Source organism: Gobius niger (genome assembly GCF_951799975.1).
Source record: "Gobius niger genome assembly, chromosome: 22".
NCBI lineage: Eukaryota > Metazoa > Chordata > Actinopteri > Gobiiformes > Gobiidae > Gobius > Gobius niger.
Genome location: NC_136873.1, coordinates 16097812 through 16124010, shown reverse-complemented (window position 1 = coordinate 16124010; position 26199 = coordinate 16097812). Strand labels below are relative to the sequence as shown.

At 46.1% G+C, this 26199-nt stretch overlaps 1 protein-coding gene across 1 annotated transcript; it reads right to left on the bottom strand.

Annotated features, from left to right (window-relative positions):
* Positions 1-7281: 7281 nt before the first annotated feature.
* r3hdm4 (R3H domain containing 4) lies at positions 7282-24534 on the bottom strand. The gene is made up of 8 exons (XM_079580957.1): positions 24357-24534; positions 10864-11018; positions 10667-10788; positions 9840-9942; positions 9692-9777; positions 8123-8208; positions 7651-7706; positions 7282-7528 (listed from the first exon to the last, which is right to left on the bottom strand). The coding sequence occupies exons 1-8, from the start codon at positions 24395-24397 to the stop codon at positions 7425-7427; spliced, it is 753 nt and encodes a 250-aa protein (XP_079437083.1). The 5' UTR covers positions 24398-24534; the 3' UTR covers positions 7282-7424.
* Positions 24535-26199: the final 1665 nt, after the last annotated feature.

The window sequence follows — 26199 nt, the reverse complement described above, 5'->3', positions numbered from 1 at the left end:
AAAGGAAAGAGTTCCACACGTGTCCAGCAGAGGGCACTGACATAATAAGAGATCAGGATATAAACAGCATGTTAAAGCCATGTGGTGAGTGGTCAGTCTGCCCCAGGGCGACTGTGGCTACAATAGTAAATGTGGAGTGAATGAATAATGACTATATGTAGCACTTTGAGAAACGCCGTGGGGGCTGTATCGGCCCAGGACCCAATTTAAAGATCCAAATCTTTCAAATTTCATGCAGTGTTTTCACAAATGTCGGAATTTACAGTAAATTAAAGGAGGACAAAACTATTCCATTCACAAAAAATCCAGGTACAGTGCCTTTATAGTAATAATAATAAAATTTGAGTACCCTTTAAAAGTCAAACAGATTGTTTTTTGGGGGGGGAAATACACGGAATAAGAATCTACAACTACAGCGTACTTCATCACCAACTCACCCGTTCCGGTCAAAAATCAACCGGCACTGCCCCGTTTCTCTCTCTCCCTCTCTCTCTGAGCAGAGCAAAGTGATCCCCTGCCTGCCTCCCCCCCCCTCCCCGTCCCGTGTAAACTGACCCGGGACCGCGCAGGTTCATCAGGCTGACACACTGACACTGGTAATTATACTGTGGCCACTATGAGGAGGGACAGGGAGGGGAGAGAAAGGGAGAGAGGGCGGAGACAACAGGAGAGAGGAATGAAGGGAGAGTAAAGGGAGAGAGAGAGGGGAGAGGTGAAGGAAGAGAATGGAGAGAGAGGGCGGAGACAACAGGAGAGAGGAATGGAGAGTAAAGGGAGAGATGAAGGGAGAGAGTGGGTAGATTAAGGGAGATGGGGAGAAAACACGAGGGAAGAAGAAAGTGGGGAGAGAGGGGGAGAGAGGAAGGGAGAGGGGTATAAAGGGGTGGGAGAGAGGGGAAGATAGAAGAGAGAGGGGGATGTAGAGAGAGGGAGAGATTAAGGGGAGGAGGAGATAATGGGAGAGATGGAGGGAGAGAGAGAGAGAGAGGAAGGGAGGTAATGGGAGGGAGCAAAAAGCAAGGGATATAAAAAGAGGGGAAGACAGAAGAGAGAGGGGGATGTAAAGAGAGGGAGAGATAAAGGGAGAGGGGGAGGAAATGCGAGGGGGGAGATAAAGAGTGGGAGAGAGAAAGGGAGAGGGGTATAGGGGGAGAAGTGAAGATAAAAAGAGGGGAAGATAGAAGAGAGAGGGGGATGTAAAGAGAGGGAGAGATAAAGGGGGAGGAGGAGATAATGGGAGAGATGGAGGGAGAGAGAGAGAGAGAGAGAGGGAGAGAGGAAAACACGGGGGATATAAAAAGAGAGTGGGGAGTGAGGGGAAATAAAGGGAGAGAGAGTGGGACAGAGAGAGAGGGGGAGATAAAGGGAGATGGGGAGAAAACACGAGGGAAGAAGAGAGTGGGGAGAGAGGGGGAGAGAGGAAGGGAGAGGGGTCTAAAGGGGGAGAGAGGGGGATATAAAGAGAGGGAGAGATAAAGGGGGAGGAGGAGATAATGGGAGAGATGGAGAGAGAGGAAGGGAGGTAACGGGAGGGAGGAAAAAGCGGGGGATATAAAAAGAGAGTGGGATGTAGAGAGAGGGGCAGAAAATGGGAGATGGGGATGAAATGCGAGGGAAGAAGAGGGGGGAGATAAAGAGTGGGAGAGAGAAAGGGAGAGGGGGGTGGAGAAGATAAGATAAAAAGAGGGGAAGATAAAGAGAGAGGGGAGATAAAGGGGGGAGGGGGGTAAAGAAAAAAGCATAATGATGGAGAACCGACAAAAAACAATTCAGTGAAGACAAGGTGTTGGAGTAATTAGTAACTATCAAAGTATCCGAGTAGTCCTACCCACTTCTGTAATCAACCTTCAAGCTAGGGGTGTAGGTTTTAGTCAGATTCGCTGCATGTTCTTGGAGCCAATACAACTGTACTGGAGCGCCCTCTAATGGAAAGAAAGACATATTACTTACCTTTGCCTGCTGGCCCTCGTGTGTTGTTGATACCACTCTGTATTTGAAGTTATAGCCATCGTAACTTGCTTGCATGAGTGTGGCGCCATTTTGAATTCTGCAACTGTTCAGGTGCCAGAATTGATAAGGCAGAACTGATCCATCGAAAGGGATGAAATCAATGAAATGGTCACGTGTTTAACCCACTGGCTCTAGGGCCACCGGTCCCGCCTCAACCGAGCTTTACCCGAATCTAAAAGCTAAAAAGAAAAGCATCAAAGTAGCGAGAAAAAGAGGATGAAAACAAGACAGAAATGTACTGGAAAAGCAACAAAAAATGTGATGGAAAGGCAACAAAAACATGAGAAAAACGCGGACAAAAAACAAAAAATGATAGAAACAATAATAAAAAAAACACAACAAAAATATGACAAAAATGACGTGACAAAAAGTTGCCGTCACTTTTGTAGGTCTTTTCAAATGAGGCGTTACATTGTTGCTCTCCAGTCGAGAAGCTTTTAGATTTGGGTAAAGCCCTGTATAAAAAAAACATGAATCTAAAAGGAATTCCGTGGAGTATGGTGTGCCACAAGGCTCAATTTTGGGACCACTATTATTCATTATTTATATTAATGATTTTGCTTCTGTTTCTACGACCACCTTTCCCGTTCTTTTTGCTGATTATTAAAAATATAATAAATAAATAACTAAAAAGTCGACCTGGTGGTTAGAGGTTAAAATATGTATTTGCGGAAGTGTCACAATTACGCTAATTTGGGCCGGGCTGGTCAGAGTCCAGGGCTGTTTTTCAGTCCCAGTCCAGCCCCTGTCATGTAGCTACAGCTGTGTATAAGCGCAATATGTTTTCATCTAAAAACCCGACACATTTGCACAATCTCGATAAACACACAAATGTGTTGAGCAAATTTGAGTATTTGAAAACAAATCGGTCGCAACAGGAAACTTGAGATTTTTTTTGTGTGTGGTCCAAAAAAAAAGCGCTGACATTTTCAGCAAAATTACAAATGAAAGAGTCTTGTTTTTTAATTGTTTTGCTTTTTTGATGAACTCTTGTCAAAAAAATAAATAAAATAATTCAATGGCTTGTAATAACTGCCTTGATTTTTGCACAGTTCATTCAATTGCCCTTAATGCTTAAAGCAGCGCTAAGCAACTTGTTTACCTTAATAAATTCTTTCCGTCGTCCCTCTGGGGGTAATACAAGTGTTGATGGGATGATTGGGGGGGGTCTCTGTCCAGATGAGCACAATTGCAACTTTGCCTGCACTGGGTCGGAGGCCCCAATACACACTAATGGAATCACAACGAAAAAGCTAACAGGCTAACGGGCAAAGCTAGCTGCACTTACAGTATTTACAGCCAAGTTTGAGTGGAGAAAAAAATATCTCCATCGTGTAATTGGATGTACAATATCTCTCTCTCCATTTGTCCTTTCAGTCAGCGTAGTATTTACTCTCATTCTCAACATGCTACGCTATGACACCTAGCGTAGCATGTTGTTATAGCATTAACCCAGCTATAACTAAAATAAACTGCTACTCCAGACCTGGTTTTGACGAGTGCATGGTTGGGTAGTAAAAAAAAAGAAGTCCATTTTGCATGACACATCCCCTTTAAAAGCACAGACAAGACACAAAGGCTCTCTTGGACTTAACGTCTCCTTTAATAATCCTTAATAATTACACATCCATATTTACACTACATGAGACATGGGTCGACTAAGTAAAGCTTTCTCCGTGGAGGCTTTAAACCGTATGGCACAGGTCTGTAACACGTTTCCAAGCGTCGTCGTGAAATCCCAACAACATTCACGAGCCTGAGAGATAGAGAATGCACAAACTTTGGCTGGTCACACACACACACACAAACACATCCTTTGGTACGAAATGAGCAGATGCAGCATCGAAATGACGAAGCAGATATGAAGATCGATAAACCTGGTATAAATGTACAAAGATCTCGAGAGAAAAGATGTAGAAAGCTGTGTAAGGCAGAAGTGATATGTCAGAAGTGGAAAGAACTTTTGTGCTCATATAACACCGTTGAGCTTTAAAGGAGCAGTGTGTGTTACAAAAAAGTGCCAATGATCCAAGAAGCAGCCACTTTTTTTGAAAACGGTAATAATTTGAACGTCCACACTGCTCCTTTAATAAACATGTATAAAGTGAGACCGCCGTTGGGCTTCATCTGTCAGCTCACAGCGATGGGCGAGGCAGTTGATGAGATACAGTAGCTATAGTATTGTACATAAAACAGACCAGCGGCCCATAGAGATAGTCCATCATGTATCGTTATCCTATCACAAGTATTCCATGCGTAAAGAAGTGTTCATCTAAGTGCACGTGAAACTATCAGGCAGTGAAGCATGCCATTAGCACCGTCAGAATGGTCTTGAAAGTTCCCGTCTCATTACGGTTTGACATTCAGAGATGGGTTTCAAGTGTTTGAGTTGTCGGTAATAGTTTTGCTAAAGCTATGCCCTAACCTAAGTAGGGCAGATGGCTCAAGTACTAGTTCTACAAATACTTCTAGACCAGCTTGTACCTTTGCTTCGTGGATGCGTTATCTACTTGCTTGATGCAAAACCATTTATTCATTCGTTGAATATGTTCACAATTAAATACTATACAATTCTTTCATCTTTTTTTTTTTTAAATAAACTTAAAAGTGTTAAGCTAGTTCTCAACATGTATGTCTTTAACCCTTTTATACCACTAGAAAATACTAGCCCTGTGTACCGTTGGTGGGCGTAAATGCCACTTTAGTAAAAGGTAAAAAAGATTTCAGCACACAACCTTTGGAATTGCCGTTACATGGTTAAAATCACTGATGTTTTGCAGAACTACGGTGGTTTTAAAGTTCAAATAACCAATATCCATCGAGTGTTAGCATGTAGCACATCTCAAAGGTGATATGTGCGGCCTGCAACTTTACATAAGTGCAGTACATTTGCAAGACATGGATTAATTGCCATTAGAAGATGAAGTCGTATGTCAACTTAAGGTTTTTTAACAAAAATCATTTGATTATCTCAAAACAGGAAGTCAAACGTGATAGTTAAATCACGTCACAGGAGCGGCCCCAACAGTACACAAGGGTTAAATCATGGCAAAACATTGAAACAAAAAAGGGGGAAACAGTAATAATTAGCACCAAAATTTATACATTTTTGTGGAGAGTTAAATTTTCTGGTCTGTTTATGAATAAATAACTGATAAAAAGTACAAGAGCCCATATTTCTTCCTATTTCTCCATTTAAGCGCTAACAGCCTCGTCTAGATACCATAAAATGTAACATAATTTATTTGACAGTCATTCTATTTGAAAAGTTGTACAGCCGTTTAGCATATTAAAGCTTAGAAAGTATTTAAGAGACAGAAGCAGAAGAGCTGTTGCGTTGTCTAAATATGACTTAAACGATATGAACCGTGGTTGCCATCATGGGATTAGCACGCTAGCTAGCAAGCGGGTCCCATGATGAAAGAGCTGAATTTAAAAACAGTAGCTCAACTGTTTGTGGTCACACTGGCCATGACAATGTGATAGAGGACAATACGACGGATGGAAAACAACTTTTATGGCTGTTGTCCTTTGGAGAGAGAGGGGGAGGCTTAGCACGCAGTTAGCGTAAAAGCAGCACTGTGTTATGCGCTACAGCGATAAGCTAGCTTCCATTCAAGGGGCTACCATCTTTCTGTTGCTTGTTTTATTACTTTGGGATGTCTTGTGTTTACTACTTGATAGAGGAAATAAACACTTAACGATTATGCGGTGGACAGTGTGTAGGTGGTGGATAATCACTAGCTAAAATGCTAATGCTAAAAACATTTCCAGAACTTTATGGCCCAAATATAAATCAATACTTCTGTATTTCATAATGGTAAGAAACTTTCGCAATGCTAATCGCTAGCATTAAAGAAAATATAAATAGATTTAAAAAAAGATTTAAATTAGATCAGATCATAGTGATATTTTGAATTGTATTATAAAATGAAATGAAGAATAGCCATTAGTTTTAAGACGAAAACATGTCACACAACAAAGTTTTGTAAACCCTGAAGTATTTACAACCAATGTTAAGTTATTGACGTGATGAGAGTGATTATCCTCGGGCAACTCCTGTCCACAGGATGTGTTTCAAAACCTTAAATAATGAGAATTATAAGCGCTTTGTCTTCGTGTGGATACGACAGGAAGCTAGGTATCGACCGTGGCTAGCTAATGTTCCACTTGACGTGCATAAAGCCCATATCATTTCAGATTTGACCGACTATATGCGCACAGTGCTAATTTCCCTAACTAACAGACTAGGTACTGATTTCACCACGGCATAATCTATGAATACCTTGTGCAGTAAGGTACACGAGAAGACTGACGCCTCATTCATACTGCCTCCAGCCCTTTTTCCGTATGGTCAAATGAAGCATTCTAGTTTACAGTGTCCACCATGTCCTTCTACGTCATGTAGTAATGTAGGCCTAGTTAAAGATGCCATATTAAGGAGCTTATGTCCATGTCCTAGGTTTAAAGCAGTACTAAGTAACTCTTCCCCCTAGAGGCCATAAGCACAACTGCAGGTGTAGTAGCAAGTTACGATTTTTTAACTTATTGTCTTGGAGAGTAAATACCACGCCGAAAGGAAAGGCGAAGGGAGAGAGGGTTACTGTGCATCCAATTATACAATGGAAATATTTTTTTCACTCAAACTTTGCTGTAAATACTGTTTAAAGTGACGTTAACCCGCAGTTAGCTTTGCCCGTTAGCATGTTAGCTTCTTCTTCGTGATTCTATTAGTGTGTATTGCTTTCTCCGGACCGGTGGCAGTCAAGTTGCAAACATGGTTTTCTGTCCAGAGACACCAGGGGGAGTTGAAAGACCCTCCAATCATCCCATGAACACTTGTATTACCCCCACAGGGACTACGGAACGGATTTATTAAGGTAAACACGTTACTTAGTACTGCTTTAACTTCATATTTAGGCGATGCTCAGTGTTTAACCTCTTAAACCAGCTACTCAAAATGAGCATTCTCAATACATCTATTCAGTTACTCCCAAACACAAGCTTATCAACCGGAGAGCAGCGGTGTAATGCCTCATTTGAAAGCTAAGACCTACAAAAAAGATCGGAACTTTGTTGTCACAGTATCGCCGCGTTTTTGTCACATTTTTGAAGCGCTTTGTTGATATTTTTATGCTTTTTTCAAGAAGATTTTAGATTTGGGTGAAGCCAAACCGGGGAAAATGTACTCTGTTCAGGTGGGACGTTAAGCATTTAACTAAGATTATTATTATTATTTTTTTAAAGCCATCCTGAAGTGAAGTGGAAACAGTGCTGCTTTACCAATCCTCCCCCCCCTCAGAAAAACGAAACAGAAATTCAATATTTCAATGAAGTAAAATGGCCGGAGCAGGCTGACTGTGATCGTGTGTTGTAATGCGAACAGCAGCGCCCCCCCTCCCCCGTCACTGTCCTCAGCTCATGCTCTCCAGGTAGGACGACAGCAGCAGGGAGGGGGGCAGGAATTGGCTCTGCTTGTTCATCACTTCGGTGTGGCGTGAGCCGTTCAAGTCTGCGCCTGAAGGGGAGGAAAAAACAAACATCATTAACTGAAAAAAACCGGAACATGGGGTTGGGTATTGAACAGATAAAAGGTTAGAATTGAGTTGTGTTTACTTGGCAGTGTGTGGTGGTACTTACTTAAAGAGACCAGGTCCATGTACTGGCACACGGCGTGGAGCAGCAGGCGCTCGAAACTAAAGACGTTCACACACACAGATTAGAGCGCTTCCCTCCATTCCCCCTCACAGACCAAACTTCATGGTCAGATACAAGCAAGCATTCATTTTTAAAGTGAAGTTTAAGTGTTACACAAATGTAATAGATTGCGTACAATTGAGCACTCGGTCCTACAATCTGACCAACATAAATAATATCACATCATTATATATATATTTTTAGAAAAGTCTGATCTCAGACACTAACTAGAATCCCCAGTGCCTTGACCAATAAGTTCTTTTTCTCCTGTTCGTCATTTTGCAAACTAGGATTGGCTTTCAGGTCCAATCCAAAGGAGAAGGGGGACTTTACTTTGGGAATTCTCTCCTCATTTTGATGTCTTTAATGATGATGACTATTTCTGCCTGTGTCTCACACCCCAGAAGTAAAGTACCTGCTGTTAAGGCTGGTGGTGTAAACTGAGTCAGGCTGAGCGGTAAAGAAGCTCAGCAGGTTCTCCTCCAGCACCTCCACTGTCCCCTGGAGGCAAAGACAACAACAGTACAAATACATACTTTAGAATGGACTTTACTGCATTAAGACAGTGCAGTGAGAGTACATTTATTTTGAAGTGCATAATGAGCCCGATCTTCACTTGGCGCAACAACAGCTTTGCTCAAGATGAAGTTGGAATCTTGCTACAAACAATGGTGCGCCTGTGCTTTCGACCTGAGGGCGTCGCTGAGAGAAAAAAGGGGTCGACTGAGGCTGCTTCCTCTTTGCTCTCCTCTTATATTAACGTCAGCCTTATTAGTATCTTATTCAGCGCAAACTACAACAATATCTCACCCCATGAGTTAAACACTGTCCACTTTCTGAATGTATCGATGGTCCCACTCTAGCGCCAGTATTAGAGAAGGGAGATTAGGAGGATTAGGAGGATACCCCACGCCGCAGAAACTTGATCAAAACACCAGCGTGTGGGCCGACCCCCCACCCACAGGAGCAGAAAAGTCAGCGTGGCCCAGTTGTTGAGGATTTTGTCAAATGGTGTGATGAGTCTTATCTTCTCTTGAACGTTGCAAAAACAAAAGATATGATCATCGACTTTAGGAAGAGCGCACTTCCACATGTTGTAACATATATAAAGGGACAACAAGTGGAGTGTGTGGAGTCCTACAAGTATCTTGGAACAATTATAGATTGCAAACTGAATTTTAATGAAAACTGTGCTGCTGTTTGTAAAAAGGGTCACCAGCGACTGTGTTGTCTTCGGAAACTGTCCTTCTTTCATGTAGATAAAACTGTGATGAGATTTTCTATCGGGCATTCATCGAAGCAACCCGAGCTTTTTGCCTGGTCTCCTGGTACGGGAGCTCCTCTGTTAGAAACAAAAACGCCCTGAATCAGCTGGTCAAGTGGTCAAGTCCTCGGCCTCAGACCAGTTTGGACTTTCTGCAGGACAGACAGTTAGAGAGGACGGCACGAAGCATCATCAAAGACACAGACCATCCTTTGCATTCAGAGTTTCGATGCTTCCGTCTGGGCGTCGGTTTTTGATGCCAATGAGCCACACGAACTGTTTTAAGAAAAGTTTTGTTCCCGCTGCCCTTTCCTTTATGAACAAGTCGGGATCAAATTGCCCCTGACACGGCTTTTTTTTATCTTTGTTACTGTCAAGTGGCTTAAACTTCAGTTGTTTCTGTACCAAAGGCACATCCTGTTAGCATCTGAATCTGGATATTTAAATATGTGTGATGTTTTATCTTTGTAAAATGTGTTTTAATGTGTCGACTAGTTCTCAGAATTGCAAGACGAATTTACCCACGGGTACAAATAAATTAACCTAACCTAACCTGTAGGAGGTAAAGCTTGGAGAGGGACCACTGCTGTGCATAATATCGCCATGGGAGTCGGGTATGATTTCACACTGCGCAAACGTCTGGTCTACAGTCCGTTTTAAAGTTACAATATATCGTGCGTACTTTCCCAAAGTTCAACTGAAGACGATGAATGTACTCACAATAGGGACCTGCCGCTTGCGCAGCGTGGCGCGGAGCCTGCGGTCGATCTTTTGGAAGCAGTGCTGCGCGCTGAAGGCGGGGTTTACTGTGAACAAACACGGCGTCATTAGCAGCTCCCCCGCGGCACAGACAGAGACCACAGCTCACCATTCCTGTGGTCCACGCCTCTGCTCTGCACCTGCTCCTGCTCCAGCAGAGCCAGCAGCCGCTCCTGCTCCTCCCCAGAGCACTGCATGAAGTCTGCCCAGGACTGAGAGGAGACACACTGTTTACTCGACTGTATCTGTAACAGAGCTTCAGGCGTACGTACGGTTAAAAGATCTAGCAGAGGGAGACATTTCAAAGTGACAAAGTTTGCACAAATTAGTCGAGAGTCTTTCCCTTAACATAATACTAATTAGGATCTAAGAGGGAAAGATTTTCAGGGAGTTAGCTCCATAATAGGGAAGCAAAGCAGGAAAAGGAGGCTTCTCTAGATTCAGTCCGTACTCTGGGAGTTGCCTGGCCTGACAAACTACATGCTTTTCTGGGAGCATGTGTGATCGCAGCGATTTCCTGGTGGCCGTGATTGACAGACGTGATCAACCAATTGGAGAAATGCTGGATATGACACAGGAACACATGGTTTGAATTTTTGAAATATTCTGGTCTCTAGATTCCACATAGCCTCACAAAAGGCCTCCATTGCTCTTTTAAACTCTTAATATTTGAATTTCTTGAAAAGTCTGCAGGGATTCTGAAGGGGATTTTGACTTCTGGAGCCCAAAGCAGCAGGATTCAAGGTTGGCGAGACTAGATCTGTGCTAGATTTAATAGTAAGAACTGTTTGAGGCACAATGATTTTTAAACGGGATCTTCATTTTTACAGTTTCAGAGCCCGAACAGTTCCTTCTTCAGAGTCGATGGTGGCTGAGGTGGTTTCACACAAACATGCAAAATTTCAGATAAAAAAAATATCTCCGTAGCGCTCTTACCTCTCTGTAGTTCCCGTTGGTGCAGGCCTCGGTGAAGATGGTGGGCAGGGCCGGGTTACTGCACATCTCCAGGTCATCTTTACAGCATTCGTCTTTCTCCAGCAGGTTGGCCAGGTACAGCACTGACAACACACACACATGCTGATACGTCACACCCGGAAAACAAAGAGGGATTCCTAAACGGGGCGGGAGCTCACAGTTCTCCTGGCGCCGCTGGCTCTTCTTGCCTTTGGCCCGGGGGATGAGGTCCGAGTTGCGGATGGCTTGGTTGATGTAGAACTGTTTCTTTCTGGGAGACACGCGTTTAGCCGGGGAACAGGGCAGGGACACGCACTTCCGCTCCTCGATCAGGCTGAAACGGCACGCAAAAACAAGTTCAGTTTGGTGATTAGTGATGTCATTTAATTGACCTCCCCTTGACATTACATGGACAGAATTTTCGCTGTTTGAACAAAGTAAAAGTACAGTGACCATGTGACCACTGCACCAGTCCAAGAGAGGGATACTCGATCCATCGATTTTGTGATATACTCGCAATATTTGCAGGCACGTTACCATACCAATACTTTATGTGCTGATATTAATACTTTTGATGATGTTGAGCATATTTATTGAGACTCCTTTCCAGCAACTAGCAACTTTTAGAAAAAATAGAACTCTTTGGACAACCCCCATGAGCTGCCACCTTAACGTGGTGGGGTTGTTTGAGTACCCGAATGACCCGAGGAGCTATGTTGTCTGGGGCTTTATGCCCCTGGTAGGGTCTCCCATGGCAAACAGGTCTGAGGTGACGGGTCAGACGAAGAGCAGCTCAGAAGACCTCTATGGACAATGAAAGAACAAGGACCGTGACGCCGCCCGGCATGGCGCAGCCGGGGCCCCACCCTGGAGCCAGGCCTGGGGCTGGGGCTCGAACTCGAGCGCCTGGTGGCCGGGCCTTTGCCCACGGGGCCCGGTCGGGTACAGCCCGAAGAGACGGCGTGGGCCCGCCCTCCTGTGGACTCACCACCCGCAGAGGGATCCGTAGGGGTCGGGTGCAGAGAGGACTGGGTGGCAGTCGAGGCCGGGTGCCTCGACGACCTGGTCCACATGCACAGCTTCTGGCGTTCGGGACATGGAACGTCACCTCGCTGGGGGGGAAGGAGCCTGAGCTTGTGCGGGAGGTTGAGAGATACCGACTAGATATAGTCGGGCTCACCTCCACGCACAGCTTGGGTTCCGGATCCCAACTCCTGGAGAGAGGCTGGACTCTCCATTTTTCTGGAGTTGCCCGCGGGGAGAGGCGGCGGGCTGGGGTGGGTTTGCTCATATCCCCCCAGCTCAGCCGTCACGTGTCTGAGTTCACCCCGGTGGACGAGAGGGTCGCGTCCCTACGCCTTCGGGTCGGGGACAGGTCTCTCACCGTTGTCTCGGCCTACGGGCCCAACATCGGTGCAGAGTACCCGGCCTTCTTGGAGTCCCTGGGAGGGGTACTAGATAGTGCTCCGACTGGGGACTCCATTGTTCTGCTGGGGGACTTCAACGCCCACGTGGGTAACGAGAGTGAGACCTGGGAGGGAGTGATTGGGAGGAACGGCCTCCCCGATCTGAACCCGAGTGGTGTTCTGTTATTGGACTTCTGTGCTAGTCACGGTTTGTCCATTACGAACACCATGTTCGAGCACAAGGGTGTCCATAAGTGCACGTGGCACCAGGACACCCTAGGCAGGAGGTCGATGATCGACTTTGTAGTTGTGTCATCTGACCTCCGGCCGCGTGTCTCGGACACTCGGGTGAAGAGAGGGGCTGAGCTGTCAACTGATCACCACCTGGTGGTGAGCTGGATCCGCTGGCAGGGGAGGAAGCCGGTCAGACCTGGCAGGCCCAAGCGTGTTGTGAGGGTCTGCTGGGAACGTCTGGCGGATCCCTCTGTCAGTGGGGTCTTCAACTCCCACCTCCGGAAGAGCTTCACCCAGATTCCGAGGGAGGCGGGGGACATGGAGTCCGAGTGGACCATGTTCTCCTCCTCCATTGTCGATGCGGCGGCTCGTAGTTGTGGCCGTAAGGTCTCTGGTGCCTGTCGCGGCGGCAATCCCCGAACCCGGTGGTGGCGCCCGGAAGTAAGGGATGCCGTCAAGCTGAAGAAGGAGTCCTACCTGGCCTTGTTGGCTTGTGGGACTCCTGAGGCAGCTGAGAGGTACCGGCAGGCCAAGCGTGCTGCGGCTCGGGCGGTCGCGGAGGCTAAAACTCGGGTCTGGGAGGAGTTCGGAGAAGCCATGGAGGAGGACCATCGGTCGGCCTCGAAGAGATTCTGGCAAACCATCTGGCGCCTCAGGAGGGGGAAGCAGTGCTTCACCAACACTGTGTACAGTGCGGGTGGGGGGCTGCTGACCTCGACTGGGGATGTCGTCGGGCGGTGGAAGGAGTACTTCGAGGACCTCCTCAATCCCGTCGTCACGTCTTCCAATGAGGAAGCAGAGGCTGGGGACTCGGAGGTGGGCTCGCCCATCACCGGGGCTGAAGTCACCGAGGTGGTGAGAAAACTCCTCGGTGGCTCCGGGGGTGGATGAGATTCGCCCTGAGTACCTTAAGTCTCTGGATGTTGTAGGACTGTCTTGGCTGACACGTCTCTGCAACATCGCGTGGCGGTCGGGGACAGTGCCTCTGGATTGGCAGACCGGGGTGGACAAGGCCTCATGGAAGGCCCAGGACACGGTGGTGGGACTATGTCTCCGAGCTGGCCTGGTGTCGCCTCGGGGTCCCCCCAGAACAGCTGGAGGAGGTGTGTGTGGATCGGGAAGTTTGGGCATCTCTGCTGAGACTGCTGCCCCCGCGACCCGGCCCCGGATAAAGCGGAAGAAAATGGATGGATGGATGGAGAACTCTTTGGAGCCAGGCTTTTAAGTCGTTCAGGTCTGAAGTCCCATTAGAATCCTGTCTACCATGTGTCTTTTGGAGTGGCCCCTGACCACCAGGGGGTGGTATTACAGCAATGTCAGCGCCTCACCATGAAGAAGACCATAGTCCTGCCCATTGCTAGCCTGGCACGAGCCAGACTGATGCTCCATGTTAAGAGATACATGGGAAAACAGTCTGGAATTGTGTTATTTGAATCTCGCTGACTCCGACAAAACCAGGCAGAGCCAATCATAGCGCGGGAGGCGGGAGTTAACAGTGCGTTGACCCAGTGGCCCAAAACCACTTTACAAAAGTAGTACTACCTCTAGGCTATGGGGCTCAGGCCATGAAATTCAGAATAAGGTGTTCATGAATTTTTCAAGGATTTTTGATAGAAAGTAAGGGTTTTTCCTCAATAGCTTTTAGGGCATTTGACCCAGTCACCCCAAACCACTTTATGAAGTTAATTATAGCTCTGGGCTATGGGGCTTTTTCACCGTAGCCGTTTATATTTTGGTCGTTTATTCATGAGAAATACACAACACACGACTGAAACAGCTGATTTCATTCAGTCGTGTTGTTTAGTTCAAAGACCTGCCGCTGTCAGGCTCTTCTCCGACTCTCGCAAAGCATTGTGGTCTATATTGACCCGTTTAGTGACCATCGATGCTCACAACTTTTCGAGATGCATTGTGGGAAATTTCGAGTGCCCTACTTTTTTCTCTCTGGACATTCGGACACCCCTACAAAATGGCGCGACCACTATATAGTCACTATATAGGGAATAGTGTGGACATTCGGGTACAGAGACGGCATCTCGTCATAGAAGGGGGCGTGGCCTCACCGAGGGGGAAAATAGAATCTTTTGGGAAACACAATTTTTCCCTCTTTTTAGCCATTTACTGGTGGAATATGAACTTATTTATCACATACAATAAAGTCAAGCGTAAATCGGGCCCATATGGATATTTTCTCACAGCATATGGTTCTGTAGAAGTGAGAAAACGGCAGTTGTAGGTTGCGCTAGCTAGCCGTTAGCATTAGCCCGATGCTAACATGTAGCATCATGTTAGCATACTACGTTTTTTTTATGTATTTATGGGCTGTTGAACCTCTTTGCTCCTCTCCATGTCTTTGTATCTTTATTTAGTAGAAACTATATTCATAATTCAGCATTTGTTAAAGTAGTTTTTGAATAATTAGAGAAAATGTCTGTATCTATATGGTGTTTAGTGTAGAATTCCAATTTTGAATTCAAATCAAGTGACCTCTGACCTGCAGGGATGACATCATCTGTTGCCTGGTAATGGAAGAACACAGTGCTCTACAGAGTTCCATTCAGGCGCCATTCCTTCCTGTATCTCTCAGAAGAGCTGACCTGTCTCCTTCAGTTCTGCAGTTCAGAGGGACCTTGGAGGACGTGTTTTAAGCTCTGACTGTTTTTGTGACTGTTTGGTGAGTATCTGTGAGCACTCTTTGGCTGGAAGTATTTAGTTGGGTGCAAATTTGTCAAAATAACTCTTTTTTTGGTGTTTCAGATGCGATCGTCTTCAACATGAGTAAATCTCCGCCTGTGACATCTGCACGTCGCTGGAGCAGCAGACGTAAGTACATTTTATAACTGAAACCGACCGCTTTAGACTTTTGAATGTAAAGGAATTAGATTAGCAGTTGAACAATGTTGTGTCTTGACACTTAGCAGAAGAAAGCATTCACAGATCCCAAAGTTAGCTTTGGTACAGAATTAAACTATATATGACTGAGATGAAGCGATTTCTGTGTAGTTTTTATTTGATTTACATTGTCTATTGACACAAATCATGTATTTTATTTTCCAGGACGGCACACGTTTCCGTTTGACACAGGTTCAGCACCCACAGACTGCACTACCAGGTCCAGTCCCTGTCTAAATGTTTCCAGCAGACTGACATCTGAGGCCAGCATGCCCTCGACATCAGAGGGACGTGTCCTCAGCACCAACCGGAAGAGGTCCTCTGCTGAAATGGAGGACAGTGCACCTCCAGAGCCCAGGAGGGCAAGTTCTCCAAAGAAGAGAAAGTTTAAGACGGCCAGGTGCACTTTGGACGATGACGATTTGGTCCCAGCAACACCAACACAAATGCATCATTTACAGAAGTCTTCAGAAAACTCTGGCCCAGTTTCAGAGAAGACAGTGACCTTCCAAGAAGGACGCTCAGATGACAGCATCCGGGGGATCAGGGGAACTCCAATCAATATATCCTACTCACCACCCCATACTTCAGAGAACATCACCTCCACAGAAAACGTCCAACAAAGTAAGATCTTACGGCATAAACTACAACACATAAGTGTAAATAACAATTGAATTATCATTAACAATCCTTTGTCCTTTCACTTCTTGCAGATCCAGGTTCTTTCACAAAGCTGGAATTCGACAAACATCCCCGCAGCTATGAAGTCAAGCCAGCGGTTGTAGAAGGTAAGTCTGCTGAATTTCCACATGAAATTTGTACAAAACGAAATGAACACATTATATTTAATGTATGTTTCTTGTTTGCAGAATTCTTTGCCAAATACCAGTTATTCAAGGAGATCGGAGAAGGAGGCTTCGCGAAAGTCTGCGCCGGAGAACGACTCGGAGACAAACTGCCTGTAAGTATCCTGTTCTGAGTCACTTTGTCAGCGTGCTGTTGGTGCTCAATATTTCCAAGTCATTTTGTGTTTTTGCGTTGTTTTCCTGGTACTAACTTGTGCTTTGTCTTCCACAGGTGGCCGTTAAAGTGATCAAAAAAGAGAACGTTGTCTACTTAAATGAGTATGTGAATGGCGTTCAAGTGAGCAAGACGATCCTGGAGGTGTTCCTGCTCTCTCGGGTCGGAGCAGGCCTTGACTCCGCGGGGTCCACAGTCACACCCCTCCTCCTGAACTGGTACGACGTGGGTCCTGAAGTCCTTCTGGTCTTTGAGAGACCGCAGCGTTGCATGGATTTAATGGACTACATCGACTTATATCATGAGGAGGGTGTCGACTGTGAACTTGCCAAAGTAGGTGTCAAAATCCAATCGATTCACATGTCATTACTGTGCTGGAAAAAACAGAGATATTTATTTGTTTTTGCTATTTTTGTGTCTTCAGGGCATTTTTCGTCAGTTGGTGGAGGCCGCCATTGAAATGCAAGAGAGAGGAGTCTTCCACAGGGACATCAAGCCTGAAAACATCTTGATCGAGAACACTGATGTCGTTCCCAGGGCCAGATTCATCGACTTTGGCTGTGCGACTACCTTTCTGCCTGGCGACATCTTCAGGCAAGCACAAGGTAAACTGTCAAGACCTCCTACTTTACTGAAGAGTGACAACAAACTAGAATGATTCATGACTGACCACATCTGTTTGTTGGACAAGTTCTCATCTGTTCATGTCTCTTGTGTTTTAGGTACATTGAGCCACTTCTCCCCAGAGTGGTTCAGGGACGGTCGGTACAGAGCTGGCCCCACCACCATGTGGCAACTTGGCCTGGTGCTGTATATGATGCTGTTCAACAGGATGCCACTGACAAAGGAAGAGACCATTGGATCCTTAAGACAAGTGCCCATTCCAGCTGGCTGCTCAGACGGTAAGTGACTACATTTTGAAAGTTTACCAACATGTGCAGATGCTATTGTTTTCCTTATGTTTTATATTCACCTAAATATTAAGTAGTCCTCGTCTGTTTGCAGATCTCAGGAGCTTACTGAGGGGGTGTTTGGCGAAGAATCCCGAAGAGCGCTTCACACTGGAGGAGTTGATCAACCATCCCTGGCTAAACGAGTGAATTTCCAGCTCCACATCGGTTCATCTCGGTATTACCCGCCAGATGGGCCTGGCACTGACGCAGAGACAAAGACGGTAGCCGGTCAAAAGCAGAGACACACACGGACAGGACCACGAATCACCGCCTCATCATCGGTTCACTCCAGCTTAGAATCACAACACCCAATCAGTCAAAGGCTTTGTGTTGGCAGAGAGAATAAAATGGCAGTCTGACTAAGTTTACATTCGCAATGTTGTTGTGGATGGAAACTTGGTTGGGTCTCTGTCCTCTCTTTGTCGGCGTGGGCCTGGGTGTGATGCTGGGTGTGACGCAGAGACAAAGGCAGTAGCCTGTTGGAGTCTTCGTTCGCAAGTGGATTTGTGGACGCAGACTCACTGGGTCACCGTCTCCTTGTAGGGGAAGGGTCTGGATTTCTGAATGTCAAAGGCTTTGTGTTGACAGAGCCTGGGTGGGATGCTGGGTGTGATGCAGAGACAAAGACGGTAGCCTGTTGGAGTCTTCGTTCGCAAGTAGATTTGTGGACGCAGACTCACTGGGTCACCGTCCTAGTCTCCCTGTAGGGGAAGGGTCTGGATGTCAAAGGCTTTGTGTTGACAGAGAGAATAAAATGGCAGTCTGACTGAGTTTACATTCGCAATGGTTGTTGTGGATGGAAACTTGGTTGGGTCTCTGTCCTCTCTTTGTCGGCGTGGGCCTGGGTGTGATGCTGGGTGTGACGCAGAGACAAAGGCGGTAGCCTGTTGGAGTCTTCGTTCGCAAGTGGATTTGTGGACGCAGACTCCCTGGGTCACCATCCTCGTCTCCCTGTCGGGGAAGGGCTTGGATGTGGATTTGAACGGATTTGAACCGACGCGCTAAGCAGGTACGTCAGACGCGCCGAGACCATCCAACGGTATCCTTTGCACATGGCTTTGCTTTTTGTGTGTTTCTTCCTGTGTGGGTCTTTGGTTTGTATCTGGTGCACGCTTTACTGTGCAAATCAACACAGTGAAAAGTGCATTGGTCAAAAACTGAGACACACACGGACAGGACCGTAGTCACCGCCTCATCATCGGTTCACTCCAGCTTAGAATCACAAAACCCAATCAGTCAAAGGCTTTGTGTTGACAGAGAGAATAAAATGGCAGTCTGACTTGGTTGGGTCTCTGTCCTCTCTTTGTCGGCCTGGGCCTGGGTGTGATGCTGGGTGTGACGCAGAGACAAAGAGCCTGTTGGAGTCTTCGTTCGCAAGTGGATTTGTGGACGCAGACTCCCTGGGTCGCCGTCCTCGTCTCGCTGTCGGGGAAGGGTCTGGATGTGGATTTGAACGGATTTGAACCGACGCGCTAAGCAGGTACGTCAGACGCGCCGAGACCATCCAACGGTATCCTTTGCACATGGCTTTGCTTTTTGTGTGTTTCTTCCTGTGTGGGTCTTTGGTTTGTATCTGGTGCACGCTTTACTGTGCAAATCAACACAGTGAAAAGTGCATTGGTCAAAAACTGAGACACACACGGACAGGACCGTAGTCACCGCCTCATCATCGGTTCACTCCAGCTTAGAATCACAACACCCAATCAGTCAAAGGCTTTGTGTTGACAGAGAGAATAAAATGGCAGTCTGACTAAGTTTACATCCGCAATGTTGTTGTGGATGGAAACTTGGTTGGGTCTCTGTCCTCTCTTTGTTGGCGTGGGCCTGGGTGTGATGCAGAGACAAAGACGGTAGCCTGTTGGAGTCTTCGTTCGCAAGTGGATTTGTGGACGCAGACTCACTGGGTCACCGTCCTTGTCTCCTTGTCGGGGAAGGGTCTGGATGTCTGGATGTAAAAGGCTTTGTGTTGACAGAGAGAATAAAATGGCAGTCTGACTAAGTTTACATTCGCAATGTTGTTGTGGATGGAAACTTGGTTGGGACTGTCCTCTCTTTGTTGGCGTGGGCCTGGGTGTGATGCTAAGCTTATGTTGTGAACATGCTGCATCTTAATCTTTGTCCAAAGGTACTTCTATATTCAACGGCATCTACATCCATACCGCTGGCGTCCTCAGCCTATCTCTGTTTCGACAGTCGGCCGTTTGCTCGTATCTCCGTATTTTGTCTCTTACGCACTTCTCGATCGCTCGCCTCGGCTGCTCAAAATGAGATTTATTTTGTGATTTTGCGTCTAATTTTGCTTCAGCGTCATTTTTTGGAGATTTTACATCACAACAATTTCTTCCATTTGCACACATTTATTGAGCGTATTCCACTGCGACAGTTTGCTTCAGCTTGAGTGTTATTTATTATGCAATGTCTCAGTTTGTGCCTCATTGTGTCCTCGTGTCCATCATTGTGTCCTTGTCTCCAATATTGTGTCCTCGTGTCCATTATTATTGGGGCGGCACGGTGGCGCAGCGGTTAGCGCCCCCGCCTCACATCAACAAAGTCCCGGTGTAAAGGTTTTAAACTACCCCCCGGTAATTTGAAATCAGTTTCAAGTTTCCCCCCCCTGATTTCAGATTACCCCCCTCTCAACTGCTTTCTTCATCCATAAGATACCTTACAGGAACCGCGGTTGGAGCCGTAACTTTAAGGATAGTGGAGTTTACAAACTAAAGCTAACATTACCTTAGCCCTAGCCTTAAGGATAGTGGAGTTTACGAATTAAAGCTAACCTTACCTTAGCCCTAACCTTAAGGATAGTGGAGTTTACGAACTGAAGCTAACCTTACCTTAGCCCTAACCTTAAGGATAGTGGACTTTACGAACTAAAGCTAACCTTACCTTAGCCCTAGCCTTAAGGATAGTGGAGTTTACGAACTAAAGCTAACCTTACCTTAGCCCTAGCCTTAAGGATAGTGGAGTTTACGAACTAAAGCTAACCTTACCTTAGCCCTAAACTTAAGGATAGTGGAGTTTACGAACTAAAGCTAACCTTACCAGATGAAAAGTTACGAGAGTTGTAGCTATTATTAGTAATTAACATCCGGGCATTTTCTATTTAACACAGCCGTGCCAAACAAACAATACATATTGTGGCGGGGGTAATCTGAAATCGGGGGGTCATTTGAAATCAGTTTCAGGTTACCCCTGGGGGTAATTTGAAATCGATTTCAAGTTACCCAAAGTACCGGGGGGGTAAGGTGAATAGGGGGGATAGTTTGAAATCGCTACACCGGGTTCGATTCTCGAGCCGCACAGGGCCTTCTATGTGGAGTTTGTAGGGCCAGGTTTCCCCTGAAAAACAGAGTTTACTCTCTGTGGGATCCTGGATAAATAAAGGGAAAATAAACCAAATGAATAAACACTTAAACATGATGAACTTTTTATTCAGAAAGATCAAATCAATCAATCAAACTTTATTTATATTTAAATAAAGCGCAGATTACAACATTTAAAACAATACGCCTGGCACAACTTTAGGATTAAATAATTAGATTAGATTAGTCCCCTCCTTCCGAGGTTCAAGGTTTAGTTGAACCTCGGATTCAGGAGGAACAATGCGGTTTTCGTCCTGGTCGTAGCACACTGGACCAGCTCTATACCCTCCGTCGGGTGCTCGAGGGTTCGTGGGAGTTCGCCCAACCAGTCCACATGTGTTTTGTGGACTTGGAGAAAGCGTTCGACCGCGTCCCTTGTGGTGCCCTGTGGGGGGTGCTCCGGGAGTATGGGGTCCGGGGCCCTCTGCTAAGGGCTGTCCGTTCCCTGTATGACCGCAGCAGGAGCTTGGTTCGCATTGCCGGCAGTAAGTCAGACCTGTTCCCGGTGCGTGTTGGTCTCCGCCAGGGCTGCCCTTTGTCACCGGTTCTGTTCATTACTTTTATGGACAGAATTTCTCGGCGCAGCCAGGGGCCGGAGGGTGTCCGGTTTGGGAGCCTCAGAGTCTCATCTCTGCTGTTTGCAGATGATGTTGTTCTGTTGGCTTCAACAAACCAGGACCTTCAGCACGCACTGGGGCGGTTTGCAGCCGAGTGTGTAGCGGCCGGGATGAGGATCAGCACCTCCAAATCCGAGGCCATGGTTCTCCACCGGAAAAAGGTGGTTTCCCCTCTACAGGTCGGTGGGGAGTCCTTACCTCAAGTGGAGGAGTTCAAGTATCTCGGGGTCTTGTTCTCAGTGAGGGACGGATGGAGCGTGAGATCGACAGACGGATCGGTGCGGCGTCAGCAGTGATGCGGTCGCTGTATCGATCTGTCGTGGTGAAGAGGGAGCTGAGTCGGAGGGCAAAGCTCTCGATTTACCGATCGATCTACGTTCCCACCCTCACCTATGGTCATGAGATTTGGGTAATGACCGAAAGGACGAGTTCGCGAATACAAGCGGCCGAAATGAGTTTCCTTCGCAGGGTGGCTGGGCGCACCCTCCGAGATCGGGTGAGGAGCTCAGCTACCCGGGAGGAGCTCGGAGTAGAGTCGCTGCTCCTCCACGTCGAAAGGAGCCAGCTGAGGTGGCTCGGGCATCTGTTTCGGATGCCTCCTGGTCGCCTCCCGCGGGAGGTGTTCCAGGCATGTCCTAGTGGGACAAGGCCTCGTGGAAGACCCAGGACACGGTGGTGGGACTATGTCTCCGAGCTGGCCTGGTGTCGCCTCGGGGTCAGAACAGCTGGAGGAAGTGTGGGCATCTCTGCTGAGACTGCTGCCCCCGCGACCCGGCCCCGGATAAAGCGGAAGAAAATGGATGGATTAGATTAGTCAGTTAAAAGCTAAGCTAAAAAGGTGGGTCTTGAGCTGCTCTTCAAAACATTTTCGTTCTCTGCAGCCCTGAGCTCCTCCTCAGGTGGTTCCAGAGGCGAGGGCCGTAATATTGGAAAGACGCCTCACCATGAGTCTTTTTGTTGACTTTAGGAACAACTAGGAGACCCCTGCTGGAGGAGCGAAGGGGCCGTGAAGGTTCATAAGGTAAAAGCAGTTCTGAAAGATAAGAAGGACCAAGACAGGCAGTGACAATGTAACTTTGCAATATATTGTACAATACGTCTTTGTTGTGATACTCGCATCGTATCAGGAAACATATATTGCAATTTAGATACTAAACTCTGCAAAAACAAACTTTTAAACTGCCTCTGACTGCTTCACATTTTGTATAATGTTTTACTCAATGTCTGACTAATCTATATTCAGTTTATACCTTTTTAGAAGTTGTTCTTCAGGGTCAAATACTGCAGTTCAATAAAAGGACAAATCATAACACTGATACTCATTGACCAAGCGCTTGGCTCCATTCTTTGATTGCTTTATATGAAAACGCTGATTGTGCAAATGAAGTCTTGCGTATTGGGACACTAAACCGCCCTCTAGAGGAGGAGCGTGTAGCTCTATTTGTCACTTGAGATGGTAATCGTACAAATTTCTGGACACTGGATTAACCTGCCATTGTAAATGTGCAGATCTTCAACACGTTATTGTTCTAACCACTTCAGTAAAGGTATCAGTAAAAGCATCATTACAGTATCGGACCGGTATTGAAAACCAAGTATCGTTAAAGTACTGGTATCGGGAAAATAAATAATAATACCGTGATACTTATTCTATCGTGACAAAAGTGTATCGTCCCAGCCCGCATATCTATATACAGACGGCATCTCTGGAATCGCCCATATTCACCTTATTCCGGAGGCTCGCGTGGGCGCCGCCATGAATTGTGCCCGCCCCTTTTCTCCTATGTGTTAACATGGGACTGGAGGAGTCCACATAAAATCAGTCACTACACGAAAACAAAGCCGTTTTCAGGCCGCACAGAGAAACGCTGCAGTGTCGACATGTCTGTGCAAATGAACATCGGACATTTTACACAAATCAATCGACTAAACATCAGATTTGAGCGGAGAATATTTTCCCTCGTTCTCCGTTAAAATGAACGGGCTTCGCGCTCGACCGGAAGTGTCTGGAAAACGAGGTGCCGAGACAACGCAAAAAGTGGCAAAAGTGGGCGGAATAAGGTGAATATGGTCATTTTTGAAAACAGTTAAGGGGGAAAACAATTTTTAAAAATGTAGGATTTTCTCTAATTATTCAAAAACTACTGTAACACATGCTGAATTATGAACATAGTTTCTACTAAATAATGATACAAAGACATGGGGAGGAGCAAAGTGGTTCAATAGCCCATAAATACATGAATAACGGAGAATGCTAACTTGATGCTACATGTTAGCATCGGGCTAATGCTAACGGTTACCTCGCGCTAGCTACAACTGCCGTTTTTCCACTTCTACTGAACAATCTGCTGTGAGAAAACATCCACATGGGCCCGATTTACACTTGACTTTATTTATGTGATAAATAAGTTCATATTCCACCAGAAAATGGCAAAAAAGAGTGGAAAGCCGAAGCCACGCCCCCTTCTATGACGACATGCCGTCTGTATCTGCGGTCAGAGCGTAATGTAGGTCAGTGGGTGGACGAGCGCGAGCAGCCCCCCCTCCTCCTCCTCTACGACCCGCTTGTTATGAGCCATTTTTAGCTCCTGGCACTTCCACATCTACACCTCGCAGTCCTTTTTCGTAATGTTTTTGTTGCTCTTTTGGGGATGACCTACTGTACTGTCCCTTCTCTCGGTCACTGCGCCCCCTGTCCCCCGTTCAACCTATTTAGGCAGCGTCCCACTGTTTCAGTAGTGCTTAGAAACACACAAATAGTGAGATTTACGTAATGGCCAAAGCAGAACCTCCATATTTGGGTGTCCTATTTTGCTGGGGATGTTGAAACCTACGGATTTTACCCAACTGTGCCCGCAAGATATTTTAGACTAAGTAACGTGCATCGTAGAGCAGAAGGGTTCTCCTGGATCAACATATTTGCCTGGAAATGCTTTCGCTCACTTTCGTTGACAGCCAGTGTCAGCGTCTCCTACTACAACCACTGCTAATCCCTTTAACAGACTACTGCCGACTCAAGCGTGCATTTCCCCATCTGTAAACACACTCACACACGCACAAATAATCCCACTTTGCATTTTAAACATTTATATCCGCCGTTATTTGCCGCAACTCGCTTTGTAAACATATGTTAGCCGGCTGTGGCTAGCTCCCATGCTAACCGTGCTAACGCAGCGTTGACTCACATATAATCCTGCTCTTCGTGGTTATCCGTCAAAACGACCATCTTGTTGTATGCTAGCACACACTGGGGGGGGTCCCTTAGGCAGGATTCTGGGCTGGAAAAACGAGGGAGACGAGTTGTAGAAGCCGTTTAAAGGAGGAGGGTTTGGGAGCTAGCAGGACCGTGTAGCCGCTGGGCTGACTGACAGAAGGGGGAGGGGGTGCGAAAACAGCCACAGCACCGACAAAGATGGGAGGAAACAAGCGAAGATGCATCACTCGGAGTAGTTTACAGCAGAGCCGTGGGAGGATATTTTAGTTAGGGGGCGCTGAGGGACAAAATTTACCCCCCAAAATACTTTTTCTGTGCATAATTCCTATTTATTACCCTCCTAACTCCCGCCTGAACCGAGAGCATTTTCTCCAGTTCAGCTTTACCCAAATCCTGTAGGCCAGTGTAACACCTCATATGAAAGACCTAAAAAACTAAATTGATCTTTTTCCTCACATCACTTTTTTGTTGGGCAGTCGTCTCATTTTTGTCAAATTTTCGTAACTTTTTTGTCACTTTTTCGTCAATTTATTTGCATTTTTTTGTCCAATTCTTATCACTTTTCCGTCCATTTTTTCCTCAATTTTTCGTCAAATTCTTCTCACTTTTTTGTCAATTTTTGTACATTTTTTGTCAATTTTTCGTCCCTTTTTTTGTAGTTTTTCGTCAAATTTTTCTCACTTTTTTGTCAAATTTTTTGTCATTTTTTGTAAATTTTTTCTCACTTTTTTCACATTTTCATCCTTGTTTTCGTCTCAGTTTTGTTGCTATTTTCACACCTTTTTTCCAGAAGCTTTTGGACTGGGGGTAAAGCTGGAGAAAATGTGCTCGGTTCAGGTGGGAGTTAAGTTCATCATTTTGGTATTTTTAATGAACTTGTACAGTAACGGTTGAGCAATTTGTTTCCTTTAATATTTTTGATAGATTTTTTTTCTTTGAATTATTGATACTTTCCCCATGTGATTACAATGCTAATATTGTGCAGATCCAGTCAGTCAGAGCACTGTCTATTCACATACAGGATTTCGCTAAAGCGCATCTCGCACATAGACAATCCCTGCCCGCCCACTACTTCAGCCACACACCGTTCATTACCTGCAAATAGCTGAAGAAGGCGGCTTGACGTCAGCAGACCTGCCTTTTGTAATGCTTTTATTTGGCCCTGTTAGTTTGTGCGTCTCCATAACAACCACTTTACGGAAAACTTTGCCTTACAACCGGCCATTGAGGGCTTAAAATATCCTTACACGGGCCGCCATGCTGACCCTGGGACCGGCACCTCATCATCGGGGCAAGAATCAACAACTTTTGGTTTGTAAAGCGGTGAGGCTGGTTCCAAAGTCGAGAGCTGCCGAGCCCAGGAGGAACCTTAAAGGGACAAAGAAAACGCAAAACGCTCCTGCGATAGACGAGTTCTCTGTTAACGTCATGAAGATCTGCGTGGATTTGATGTCTGTTTTAGCTTCGGCGAAGGAGGATCCCGAAGAGGATGTAACAGAGGGCGACGACGGAAAGAAAGAAAGAAGTGAAAACGGTGCTGGATGTGATTTGCGTGAACTCGATGAACGGATGGGTGAATTAGCGTGTTCTGCGGAAGCGTTGACGCATATAAAAAGTCCTAGATTTGCACTGCCTCCTATCCGAGGTGGGTAGTTGAAGAAATCGTAACTTTTAGACTTTTTGTATTCTCACACTTTAACTTTTACAGGACTTCGATGTCAGTTTATGTCTATCTTTTACTTCTACTTTAATAATAATGTTGAAGTGCCCTCAAGATGTGTACTCTCCCCTCTGTTCTTCCTCCCGCTGAAGGA